Raw genomic sequence first — 13,377 nt, 5'->3', positions numbered from 1 at the left:
GCCATTGGCAAAGTATCGGAAATTTGAAAAAAAGAAAAAGGCCTGATCTTGTAACTGATAGATAAATTACACAAGGTTTCTTGGGCTGTGTTGCTTATTCTGCTCATGGCCACCTTGCAGCATTTGATATTTCAAAGCTCAGCATCTATTTTTCACTATGATAAGCAGGAAGCTGCAAAACTATCTCAGGAGTCATTCCTATTACATCAGTATAGGGCCCAGAGATCAGCGAGGTTTTTTAAAACCACATTTTCCCTTTACTTTCAGGCAGATTTTGTCAAATAATGCGACGCCTCATATGAGCTCATGAATCTATATATCACTTACCTAGGACCTCGAGATGACCAAGTGTACTGATTTGCAGGAAGTTTCTCTCGCAAGGAATACTCAGCAACCATCATATCAGGTGATACGTAAGCACCAACACCTGGAATGTTATTTGGAAGATGAAGGGGTTGAGAATACAAGGTCTTATCACCAAACCTATGCCCAGCCTCAATAAAATATTGGTTTCTTTCCATTCTCAGAATTGTTATGTAATTAGAAATATAGTAATAAAAATACTTGCCAATCACACTAGATGTAGTTCCACCTGGGCAACCAACTGTTGAAAGGCAAGGGCCATTGTTCCCAGCGCTTGAAACATAGATTACATTGTGTTTCCATACAGCTTCATTTATAATTTCACATATTCTCCTAGAAGAGTTGCAAGAAAGAAAGGAAAAAGGTTGAGCAGGTGCCCTTTTTGCTTGTCTTCTTCTCCTGTGAAAAATGCTCATAGGCAGAGCTGGACAGTTTTCACTGAACAGATTCCTATTTATTTAAAAACATTCCTATACTGCTTTATGATAAATGGAACCGCTAAGCGATTTACTCTCCAACTTCTCACAGCGCCAAAAGAAAGTAACAAGTAAAGAACCTATCCTCATGATGCTGACACAAAAATTCTGCACATATGTGAAGCAAAGAATGGAAAAATCATTTTTCTCCCCCCCCCCCATCTCTCCCCGATTCATTCCATCCCATGTCTATGACAGCAGCGTCTCACACTGAATGAATGTAAATGACCTCTAGAACGATCTCTATCAACTGAGAACAGAGATGTTGTATGTACCCTTGTTATCTATGAAACTCCTTCAGTAAAACCATTTAAAATGTCAACGAAAGATCTCTGCATGCTGCAGCCTAAAGCCTTTTACTATTTGCAACATACTGCCCACTTCTTGGCAGTGGATGCCACTTACGCAGCTCTGTGGCATCACTGTATGGATGCAGAAAGGCCAGGGCTTCCAACAGAAAGAGGGCCGTTTCAAGAAAAGCGGTAACGGATGAGCACCCTGCCTTATTAATCTAAACCATTTGGGAATGTAGTCAAACAGACTGCTCCTCAGGTTGTCCGGAAAAAACACACAAAGGCGCCTCCCATCCCAAAATGCCTTGATTAGAGTGTGGGAGTTGATCCAAAACTAAAGCTGTGGATCACTTGGCAAGAAAATGTTATAATGTCAAATTCTGTATTAGTGTGCGCTTTTCACTGGGTGTCACTTCTGCGCAAAAAAAATATTTTAAAAACCCTCCAAGTCACAGGGCAACTGTGTCCTCCTTCAACAGCCCCATGGGCAGACTCTTCAGACCTACTTTTGTTTTTCTACTAGAACCCCAAAGATCTACCAGCCAGAGCTTGAAATACATGCACTTCGAATTAAAGAACAGGGTGCCTCTGAACACTTGTTGAGCCTAGCAATTTCTAATTTAGGTGGAAAAATTGCCTGGTGGTTGCTATTCTTAAAAAAGCAAAGAGGAACCAGAAGCATTTGCCAATTTACTGCACGTCAGCCAGAGAGCAATCAACCAGTAATTCCCAATCTACGTTCTGCCCATCCCTGCTGCAAGCAACAGCCCTTCCACATACTGCCCTGCATGACCGTAATAACCCAAGGCCCTCAGTTCCCCGTCCCCTAGGTATCTGTAGGTGGCCAACATATCTGACTGGAAAATCTAGTACACTGTCTTCACCTGGTAACTTCCTGTAGTGCCTCCCTCCCTTAAAAATTATGAGCTAGCACACTGTTTCTCAAACCTGAGTCTCCAGCTGTTGTTGGACTACAACCGCCATCATCCTTGACCACTGGTCCTGCTAGCTAGGGATGATGGGAGTTGTAGTCCCATGAGAGGAGTGAGCCAGCAGTAAATCACTCTTAGCAAGTTGGAGTTAACTCTTTATTAGCCAAAAGAGGATCTGCACAGGAGTGTCAGGCCTAATGAGCACAGCAACTCATCTCTGGCAAGTCTTGCCCCCATGAAGCAGTTGCCAGGACTGAAGGTTTCCGCCTACCCACAGCTGCCTAAGTCCCCTCCTCTCCAGGGCTTTCCCCAAGCCATGTGAGACTGTGCCTGTGCGAAGCCAACTTTTCCTCTGCCCTTTTCATGCTTCTCCTGGTTCTGGGAGACCAGTAGGGAAAGGAGCTTGTTGAAGGAGGGAGAGACATTTCTGTTTCTTTACTAGCCAGACTCATCTCTGCCTCTTGGCTTCCCTCCTCTCCTACTTCAGCTTCTGCCTGATTCTGGACTTCTCTCTGCCACAGACTCCCCCCACTCACCAAACCCTGTTACTTCTCCAGCTTCCGACATCTCCTCCCAGTCTTTTCCCTGTCCCCCCCCCCTTTGACCACTCATCATTGTCCCACCGCTACTCCCCAGGCCCTCAGCCTTCTTCCCTTGGGGCTTCCCCAGCTGGTTCTTCCCACCATTTATCTGCGTCCAACTAGTCTGTGACATGGGAACCCAAGTTGGAGAAACACTAAGCTGGCAACTTGGATTTATTTATTTTTTATTTATTGAATTTTTATTCCTCCTAAGGAGTCCAAGGCAGCAAACACCTCTATGATAAAATAATACAAAATAAAAGATAAACGTATATATTAACTGTTAAAAGATAAAGGTAAAGGGACCCCTGACCATTAGGTCCAGTCGTGACCGACTCTGGGGTTGCGGTGCTCATCTCGCTTTATTGGCCGAGGGAGCCGACGTACAGCTTCCGGGTCATGTGGCCAGCATGACTAAACCGCTTCTGGTGAACCAGAGCAGCGCACAGAAACACTGTTTACCTTCCCACTGGAGCGGTACCTATTTATCTACTGGCACTTTTGACCGCTAGGTTGGCAGGAGCAAGGACCGAAAAACGGGAGCTCACCCCGTCACGGGGATTCGAACCGCCGACCTTCTGATTGGCAAGCCTTAGGGCTCTGTGGTTTAACCCACAGTGCCACCCGCATCCCTATATTAACTGTTAAAAATACCTAAAAACAATTCAATATAACATGTAAAACAGACGGGGGAAATAGATAGTGTCCAAATCACATGTCTGAATAGGCCCACTGAACCAGAATAGCTCTCAGCAAGTATTTAAAAGAGGACACTGTCTTCCAAGGCAGAAGTGCTGCCACATTAAATGAATGACTCCTGGGTCCTGCTGGCTACCCCCATTACTCTGTTTCCTTCATGTTACACACACCGCTTTGCAGTGGCTGCATCTTCAATGAGCCTCCACCTCTTCCCAGCTCCTAGGCCAGGGGTCAGCAAACTTTTTCAGCAGGGGGCCAGTCTACTGTCCCTCAGACCTTGTGGGGGGGCCGGACTATATTTTGGGGGGAAGAAATGAACGAATTCCTATGCCCCACAAATAACCCAGAGATGCATTTTAAATAAAAGCACACATTCTACTCATGTAAAAACATGCTGATTCCCGGACTGTCCGCAGGCCGGATTTAGAAGGCAATTGGGCCGGATCCGGCCCCCAGGTCTTAGTTTGCCTACCCGTGTCCTAGGCTTTGAAAGTGGAATCGGCCAGTGATCTGGGGTACAACAAGACTCCCTTGAACCATGTGCAAATCAAGAGACACTCCGGTAGATGAAAGCTGAAAACTAGGATACTGGAGCTGGCTACCCACAACGGAACAAAGTAAGGGTCATAAAAACGTAGTCTACTCACCCAGCATTTGGCCAGTGAGTTGCTTCTCCGTAGCTGTAGTTGACAAGGTCACACTTATATTTTATTATTTCTATCATCTGTTGAAGTTAAGAGAATTGCAACGCTTAAACTACAATGCACACTGTCTGCTTGCATGATATTGCTAACTGGCATTTTTACTAGGATAGCATACAACTTTTAAGAAGCAGATCCCTGTTTAGGGACGTTTTTAATGGGCAGGGTATAAATCATCATCATCAGCTGGTATTACCCCCTTGATGATCCCATGGTGTGGGGACCCAAGCAAGGGTCTTTTTCATGGCGGGTCTGCCTTCTTACTAAGGTGTGTCTGACACAGCATCTTTAAAGTTTTTGGTAGGTGGTTATGACACAGCTCTTTCAGCAGATGGCAGGAAGAGGAGACCTGATTAGATGAACGACTCCTCCTCGGTCAATGTGCAGGGTCATATTTTTCCACTAAGCTACTCCAGCAGCCTTTCGACCGAAGAATAGGGCGAAAATGCTTAATATAAATAGTGTATGCGTGTGATCCTCAGGCAGCTTGTCTGAGGAGGATTTAATTGAAGCAGCTGGCTATCTCTTGTTTAAATTAAAATGTGTGTGACCTTTCACTCTTTGCCACTAGTGACCGCTCAGAATTATTTTTAGCCGATTGCTATGTACACTCATGCTAATCGCTTGGCAGTGGTACTCTGAAAGCAAGTGTGCACTTCTTCATTTCCAAAGAACTACTGTTCCATTGAAGTAAAAGGGAATTTCATGGACAACTGGAACAAAATTTAATGAACAAAATTCTACCTCCCCTCCAAAAACACATTGACACATGACATGTACTAGCATTGTCTGAGATAGCTGAGGTTTGAGTCCCACGCTGGGCAAGATTCCTGCATGGCAGGGAATTGGCCTAGATGATCCTTGTTAATCCTATGATTCTATAGTCTTCCAGGTAACAACTCTGCAAATACTTACAGCTCTGATAAGGCCAGTGCCAGTTTCCATGGTGCTTAATCTCGTATCACCAATCTTAATTGCGAGAATTTGTGCACCAGGGGCCACCCCGTTACGATCTGGTTCATCTGGAAAATACCCAGCAGCTATGCTAGCAACATGTGTCCCATGTGCTCCTGAAAGAATAAAGACAATGCACATCAAAAGAGCGGAACCACTTTTTTCATACAAGTTTGGGTATACAGCTTTCCTTACCACCACTTACAAAGCAATCCTGACAAAGCCCTTTCAATATGATCTTTGATATAACATTTAGCATAACAGCTGCACTGGGAAAAGCATTCCCGATAGCTGTTCTGCAAACGGGCTCCAAAGGTGGCAATAAAGGAATGTTCATCTTTCATAGACTACTTTGGTTCATATGTGCAGCTATATAAATGCTCATGATTATTCATTCATGCATTCATTTATTTTGAATTTATATACTGCCCTATACCCAGAGGTCTCAGGACGGTTCACAGAAAATCATGAATATGTAGTTCCATGTGTTAAGGGATGGTTGTGAAGGTTGTTCATGCAATGTGGCAAACTGCAACCACATTGGTGGAGCTCTTCACTCAGGTATTGCATTGGAGTGATTAAAATATGCTCAGACTTTTTGTAGATCTGCCTGTGAGCACGTCTTACCACTTATGGATTGACCTTTGAAACTGAGTGTTAACACAACGGCTCCTCCCTTTTATCTTATCTAATTTATCTGAAACATTAGCCTTCCAAACAGAGCAAACTATACATTTAGAAAAGGAAGAAAATGAAGGACACTGAAGAATTGTTTCTGGATGATTAAGCTTACCTCCACTGGTAACAATCGAGAGCAAGTTCCCTTCATCATAGATATTGACAGAGTAATTCAACATCTCTGACGTGCCAAACGATCCAAATTCTTGACCTTCCTTGTAGTTGCGTAAAACTGTGCAGTTAGAAAAGTCACCAGTTTCACTTGAATCTATACAAGCTCTAGAGAAAAGAACATATACACACCTTGCAAGTTAACAGTTTTCTTTTATTGTATTGAACTATCCAAAAAGGGTAATTAATATCCTGCCATTCCAATACATGCAATGGTTCCCAAGTTTATGAACCTGATTCCATAAATGAAAGAGTTCATCAGTTTAGGGCTTCCTGATCAGCCACACTGCCTGCACCAAAACACACTACTGTATTTTCTGGCATATAAGACTACTTTTTAACCCAGGAAAATCTTCTCAAATCGGGGGTCGTCTTATACGCCGGCTACAGCAGCAGCTCCTGCAGCAACTCCCCACCAAAGGATAAAACAACAGCAAATAAAATCAGAGGACACCAAGCTCTCTAGATGAAGCAGAAATACGCTTGAAAATTGGCTCCAGAAGCCGCCGGCCACTGGGAAGTGGAGCGGATTTCCAAGCCGGACTAGAGACTGGTTTTTTAATTTGTATTTGGTGTGCATTGGAAAGGGGTAGTCTTATACGGCAAGTATATCCCAAACTCTATATTTTAACTGGAAAAGTTGGGGGTCGTCTTATACGCCCAGTCGTCTTATATGCCGGAAAATAAGGTATTTTGTTTTTTTGTGCCTCACCGGTTGTACAGCAGCTCTAGGCAGGACTGAAGAGCAAGTTCCCAAACTGCTTTATTTGTGAAAATAATCATTGGTAACGCACAGGCCCCTAGTAAACATCCAACGTACCCCCTGTCACTTGGTAGCCGCCGTTCCAGCTGTGTACCTCAATGGAAGAGATGAGGGTGGCTCACTTCATCCCCTCTGCTAAAAGATCAGCAACATCAGGCACCTCCTACGTGGAACTATTTTCACTCCAGCTGATTAACCTTAAAAACTGGCACCTGAGTAAGTGGTAGCAGTCCTGGGCAGGGTGGCATTTGGCCCAGTTAGTGGTCAGGCTTCAAAGAAGGGGTGACTAACCTGTGGCCCTCCTGATGTCATTAAGACTATACCATCCCCCCCACCACTGACTGAGCTGTTGGTAACTGTAGTCCAATAACACCTCGAGGGCTACAGGTTCTTCACCCCTGCTTCAAAGCTACTTTCATTTGTTTGCCCTAAATCTTCTAGCATTCAGTTTCACTGGACGGCTTTGAGTTCTGGTGTAATGAGAAAGGAAGAAAACACTTCTCTCTGTCCAAACGCCGTAAACTTTCCTTATTGGAGGGCGTCTCTATCCCATTAATCATTTTGGTTGCCGTCGGCTTCAAAATATCAGATAAGGTGAGCATAGTTAGGGACAATATGTTTTTTAAGGGCATAAAAAAAAAATTACCTCCAAGTTTCACCATCATGCCACACCAAGCAGTCATATACAGGGCCAGGATCACTGTATTTTTTCTCAAAAGAATTCAGCAACTCCACTTGACTCTGAAGCTCTTCCTTCATCAGTTTGCTTTCCTGAAAGATGAGAATTTGTCATAAAGTATGCTAACGCAATGATTCCCAGATTCAGCTGTGCCATGTGCGTATCACTCGCTTCAGTGGGAGCCGAGGGCATAAATTACAAATGAAGATGCAGCCTGTTCATACCGAATGAGATCTTCACTCCAGTGTGCCCCCCCATTTTCTGCAACCAGTTATATCTGACCAGATTATGTACAGCTAGACCAGAATCACAGCTACATAAGCATATGCCATGCGCAACTGAGCGTCATAGCCCAAGACAGAATGCAAAACCTCATCTGCATGACGCAGTGCAGATGAAGCCTGCAGAGAAAGGTGGAAGTTAGGTAAAGGCTAAAGGGACCCCTGACCATTAGGTCCAGTCGTGACCGACTCTGGGGTTGCGGCGCTCATCTCGCTTTATTGGCCGAGGGAGCCGGCGTACAGCTTCCAGGTCATGTGGCCAGCATGACTAAGCTGCTTCTGGCAGCGCACGGAAACGTCATTTACCTTCCCGCCTATTTATCTACTTGCACTTCGACGTGCTTTCGAACTGCTAGGTTGGCAGGAGCAGGGACCGAGCAACGGGAGCTCACCCCGTCGTGGGGATTCGAACCGCTGACCTTATGATTGGCAAGTCCTAGGCTCTGTGGTTTAACCCACAGCGCCACCGACATCCCTGCGTGTACCTGCGTGTATATTATTACAAAATGGATTACAGGGTCTTATGCAAGGGTGGCTGGACACAAACAGAATGGACTTCCACCCATGAAACAAGTCACCCTTTCTTCCTCCCTCTTCAAATTCCAAAATATGTTCTAGAAACTTGAGGGGGACCCTCCCTTTGTGTGATGTTCTGTTGTGTGAGTGGAAATCTGCTTGAGCAACAACGGATGTCACACAGAACAATGTTTCTTAGGGGAGTTCGTTCTAAAATAGTAACCTGTGATGGAGAGCTGTGAGCAGCTTCAAACTCATCTTGTTTCCTGCAAGCTTCCGCGAGCACCAATCTGTGAACAGGATCCCAAAGCTTTTCCTTGCGTTCTTTCTGCAAGAGATGATATACTGAATTTTAACACTGACATCTTTTTACACTCAAATGAAAGAAAGGGTTTGTGCCAAAATGGCTTGCTTGCATGCCATGTTAAATCACATAGGGAAAGTACAAAACACACTTTGCGGGTTGAAACACTGGCCAACCACGAAGGAATAGGGGAAATCACAAGCACAGAAGGGCAGGAGGGAGCTTGAGAGTCTAACAGAGCAATCCTAACTCTGGGTAGGAAATATCAGGGAATGACACAGCAGTACATGCCCACTACTCATGCCTATTGGAGAAAAGGGGGGAGAGGCAAAACCACTCTTCCCTAGTTTGGGGTAGCAGGGCAAAGTGATGGCAATAAGGTCAACTAAAGATCCATTAAAACCCAGGCCAGCTCAGCTACTTCCCCAGAATGATCTGTTTTGGGACTTTCTGCAGGCTACCTCCAGTGGGAGTCTATCAAAAGGTAGAGCCCAGGAGAGTTGTTTTGGGAGAGTTAGAGGGAGTCTGTTGCCCTATGAAACCATCATCCAGCAAATTGGGGCTTTGGATTGTAACCTAAGGCTTACTCCACTGTTTTTGGGGTTTTAAATTTGTTTTAATGCTATTTTTAAATTTTACATAACTTTAATAAATTTGTTTTATTCCATCCTACTTCATTTTATTTGAATATTTGCTAAAAGAGTAACAATAACACCCCCCTTTTAAAATGGGAATGTTGTGATCTGCCAGAGAAATTCAGCATTTTATGTTTATGTTTCAGGCCAAACATAATTTCTATCATGCGCTACTTTCGTACTATGAAACTTTTGTTCTACAATGTTTGGGTGTGTAGATACAAACAAACAAATCTAATGCACTGTTGCTACTTTTGCAGCATAATTTGGTGTAAAAAGAGAGCCTGTGTACAAATTAAAGACTTTAAAAATGAAGATGCAAAGAATTACCTGTATTCTTTCCTTGAGAGCTTTAGGGTAGAAGTCATAACCATTTTTTAAGCCAATGTGATATGTTCCTGAAGGATTTACCCAGTCTGTTGGGATCTGAAAAAGGTAGAATTTAGGAATCTACATATTTTGTCCATTCTATCCACCTCAGTGATCATGCACAAAATATATACAATAAGAATGGTGAACTGCTGAATCCTGTTCACAGCCAAATCCTATGCATATGCCTATATACTGTACATCCCACTAAGTCTAATGCGTTCAATTGGTCTTACCCCTGGGATGCATGCAAAGGACTTAAGAAATAAGATTAGTATTGTGCAACAAAATTCAAAGAATATTAATTAACGCCCAGCCGATTCTCAGTTCTTTCACAATCAAATTTATATTCTCTGTTATACAGCTACAGGAATGCCTGTCTCTTTTATAGGTACATTTCTTTGGTCGCCCTGTATGACCGCTGCCAGATTACTACAACATGTTATACGTGGGGCTGCCTCAGATGAGAGTTTGGAAACTTCAGCTGGTGCGGAATTAGGAGATCAGGTTGCTCACCAGTGAAAGACGGTTTGAGCATATAATGCCAATCCTGCCCCCAGTGCACTGGCTGCCAATCAGTTTCTGGGTCCAGTTCAAAGTGCTGGTTTTGCTCTATAAAGCCTGAAATGGCTCAATACCTTAAGGATGACCTCTCTCAATATGAACCTACCTGGACTCTGTGATCATCATCTGAGGCCCTTCTTTGGGTGCCTCCTCCAGATGAGGCTGGGACGAGAGCGACATGAGAACGGGCCTTTTCTGCAGTGGCTCCCTATTTGTGGAATGCTCTCCCCAGTGAGGCCTGCCTGGCATCTTCGTTATGTAGCTTTAGGCATCAGGCAAAAACATTCCTTTTCTTGCAGGCCATTGGCTAATTAAACAACCTATGGCCTTTTAAACTGGGGGGGGGGGTAGTTTTTGTTTGTTACCATGGTATTTGCCCCGTTTTTATATTGTAAACCATTCGGTGATCCTCAGATGAGGGGTGGTACAGAATTTTAATAAATAATAAAAATAATGATGTTATAAAAACGCATTAAGTATATGACTGAAGCTGTAGATTTTGGGCTGCATCAAACTAAGTTATACTCAAACCCACTGAAATTAATGGACCTAAGTTAGTCATGTCCTCTACCTTCAATGGGTCTACTCTGGGTAGGACTGATACGGGTTGTTAATTTATAAGGTGATATCTAATTGTGTCACCCAGCTGACAGCAAGGGTTCCATCACAAAATGGGGAGAGAAGCAATTTTCAACTATTTCCCCTTCCCCTCTGTAGTCTTCCCAATCTGCTCCAGGATGAGTAGCCTTCTCCAGCAGACTGGGAGGCAAGGGAAATCACTTAAAATTAACCCCACCCTATTCTCCTGTTAGAAGCCTTGTCATCAGCTGAGTGACACCACTGGCTCCAACCCATTGACCTTCCAAGTAAACATGCATAGCATCAGGTTGCAAAACTTGACAATGCCACCAGAGAAATCTAAAGCGCATGACTACAGAGCACTCTTGAGTGTTACTGGCAAACATGAGGATATTCTCTTCATCTTAAGAGTTTACTACTCTGGTGTCAGTCAAACAAGGCCTTTGAAGACTCTAGGCCTCAACATAACAGCAAATTACCCAATAGGCTGACCTTTTACTATGGAAGACAGTAAAAATGGGATGCAATGAATAAATAAATAAATATGAGAAAGAGAACAATCCACAAAGCCTTAGCTTTTCTTGATGAACTGCAGTTTCTTGTGTCAAAGGGGGAAGCTGCTCTTTTAAAAAGTAGCTTGTTTCTCTGGCAGTGGGAACAGTTCAGTGAAAACAGCAAGCAATATCTCAATGTACAAGGGTTCACTCCTGCCAGTCCATTCTCTGGACTGCAACCACAGGACATCACTGAATAAACAAGTAAATCACCAGGGCCAAGCTATCAGGGTTTGTAAAATCTTGAAGTGGGGATTTAGAACAGCTACAATGTCTTAAGAATCTGGCTCCCATGTAGACTCTGAAATCTTTTCACAAGCCTCAGTATAAATATCAAGTATCAACTTGCGTGTGCCGCATTCTGAGTGAGCCAATCTCTACGTATGCTGTTAATTTTCGGGAATTATTATAAACAGAAAACTTCCATGGGCAGTTTACAGCAGAATACAAAAACATATGCAGCATACAAAAACAACAGAATTTAAAAGGCAAACAGTCCGGCTTGAGTCTAGATTCAATTAAGAAACGATTTGAAAAGAAAAGCTTTCAGCTGCTAGTTGAAAGCCAGTAAGGAGACAAACAAGCACCCTAGGCAGGGGCTTGTTTCCCAACTGGTGGACTGTCACCGTGGTGACCTATGACCACCTACTAAGAGGGGCAGCTGTAAAGCAAATTCTCTGGATGATTTCAGTGTACACTATAGAAGGCATTCCTTCAGACAGACAAGAACTAGGCCTTGTATTCCCCCAATGCAATTTTTATAAATACGGTACTTAAGTACAATTAAATGTTAGGAGCGCAACTAGGACTTTCAAAGTGTTTTGAGATTACTGATCGTCCTGCTGTATATACAGCTGGAGAGTACTTTGCCTGTGGTTCAAATCTGTAATCTCCTGTCATATTTAAACAGAGTATCTTGGAATTTTCAACCGAAGGATGACCCAGAAGAGGCCACCAACTTTAATTCAAAATAACCTTTACCTTCAGTGTTCTTCCTGAAAGACCAATGATTTCTCCATCTTTTGGTTCTACAACAGTTGAAGTGTTTACATCACCACTGCCTGTTGTATCTATTATGTCAATTATCTTAGGTTTCCCATCAGTTGTAGTCTGAAAATAATAATAATAAAAAATTAGGAGATACAAATAATTGCACTATAAATGCTCCATAGACACAGGAACTCTTGAAAAAAATGTATGTCCTACGCAGTGCAGGACATTTTCTGCTTGGTGTGGAACAAACTGTTTCCTAAAGCAAAGTTATCCGCATTAATTTTTTAAAAATATATTATATTGTGAGCTGTGGCAGGATAGAATAATGACGTTCAAACAGTACAAATTTGATTTAAAAGAGCACAAACACAGCATGATAAACACATATTCAATAATGTGTTTTTCCAGATAACTGCAGCAAAATAAGAGTAATAGCTTCAACTTAACTAGCGTGAAGATTAAAAACAGGCAAAGGGAACAATCCCAAGAGGGCAACTGAGGGGATGCTGATCACTGTGTCTACCCTGCTGTTTCCCCAACGTATCCCCACAAAACCAAACAAAAAATACGTCATCCCTGGAGATGGTGCAGCTATTTTCCCTCCCACTGTTGTCAACAGGAGGGAAAGTTTTCAATGGCTCAATGAGGGGCAGAGAGAAGGAAAATCTCTCCTGCACAACCAACCTTATGTCAACTAGGGCTTTGGAAGAGGTTGTTTCTCTGCCACAGAAACTGCTCTGCGGGCTAACAGAAAACCTGCTCCATTTTATATAAAAAGGAGGCCATTCGAATGAAGGTAACATGAATGGATGATTGTCACAGATGGAACTCTTAAGAGGGCCTTCGGTGATGACCTCAGGAAGGAGACAAGGTCATATAATAGATTAAAATAGTATAAATGTATGGCCAAAAAATATTCAGAGATGACACCCATGAAGTATTTATCCCTGGAATACCAATTAGGAACACTAAGATTGTCCAGTCGCAAATCCATCTCAAAAATGTTTCTTTTTTAAAAGAGAGAGAGAGAGATGGTTAGAGATAAGGATAAGGAGTGTGGGATGCAATAGGAAGTGATACAACACAGGGAGAAGCAGACAAACAGGATACTGTCACAAACAACAGCTGTATGGAAGGACATGTGGGTGGATGTGACAAGACAGGGGCAGATCTTAACAGGAAATGATAAGATCACAAGGCAAAATACATTGCAGGAGCAAACATATAATTGCCCTATTTCAGAAGGACAGGAAATAATTCAGCCTTCGTGCCAAACCTCTCGGAGTCTGCAA

The 13,377-nt window shown here is 43.1% G+C and overlaps 1 protein-coding gene across 4 annotated transcripts in view; it reads right to left on the bottom strand.

The window, feature by feature from the left end:
* The window catches only part of TPP2 (tripeptidyl peptidase 2), a 41,613-nt gene that overhangs the window by 24,835 nt on the left and 3,401 nt on the right, over positions 1-13,377 (bottom strand). For all 4 annotated transcript variants that reach the window (XR_014525560.1, XR_014525561.1, XM_083501068.1 and 1 more), the window contains exons 2-10: positions 12,074-12,202; positions 9,357-9,452; positions 8,311-8,415; positions 7,258-7,382; positions 5,793-5,956; positions 4,961-5,115; positions 3,992-4,068; positions 569-696; positions 328-427 (exon numbers count right to left, since the gene is read on the bottom strand). Coding sequence is in view for 2 of the 4 variants with exons in the window: in XM_083501068.1 (XP_083357194.1) it covers positions 328-427; positions 569-696; positions 3,992-4,068; positions 4,961-5,115; positions 5,793-5,956; positions 7,258-7,382; positions 8,311-8,415; positions 9,357-9,452; positions 12,074-12,202 (1,079 nt within the window). In the remaining 2 variants the exon portion in view is untranslated. The remainder of the gene's footprint in view (positions 1-327; positions 428-568; positions 697-3,991; positions 4,069-4,960; positions 5,116-5,792; positions 5,957-7,257; positions 7,383-8,310; positions 8,416-9,356; positions 9,453-12,073; positions 12,203-13,377) is intronic.

Source organism: Podarcis liolepis, assembly GCF_965112155.1.
Source record: "Podarcis liolepis genome assembly, chromosome: 4".
Taxonomy (NCBI): domain Eukaryota; kingdom Metazoa; phylum Chordata; class Lepidosauria; order Squamata; family Lacertidae; genus Podarcis; species Podarcis liolepis.
This window is presented reverse-complemented; position numbering and strand designations above follow the sequence as displayed.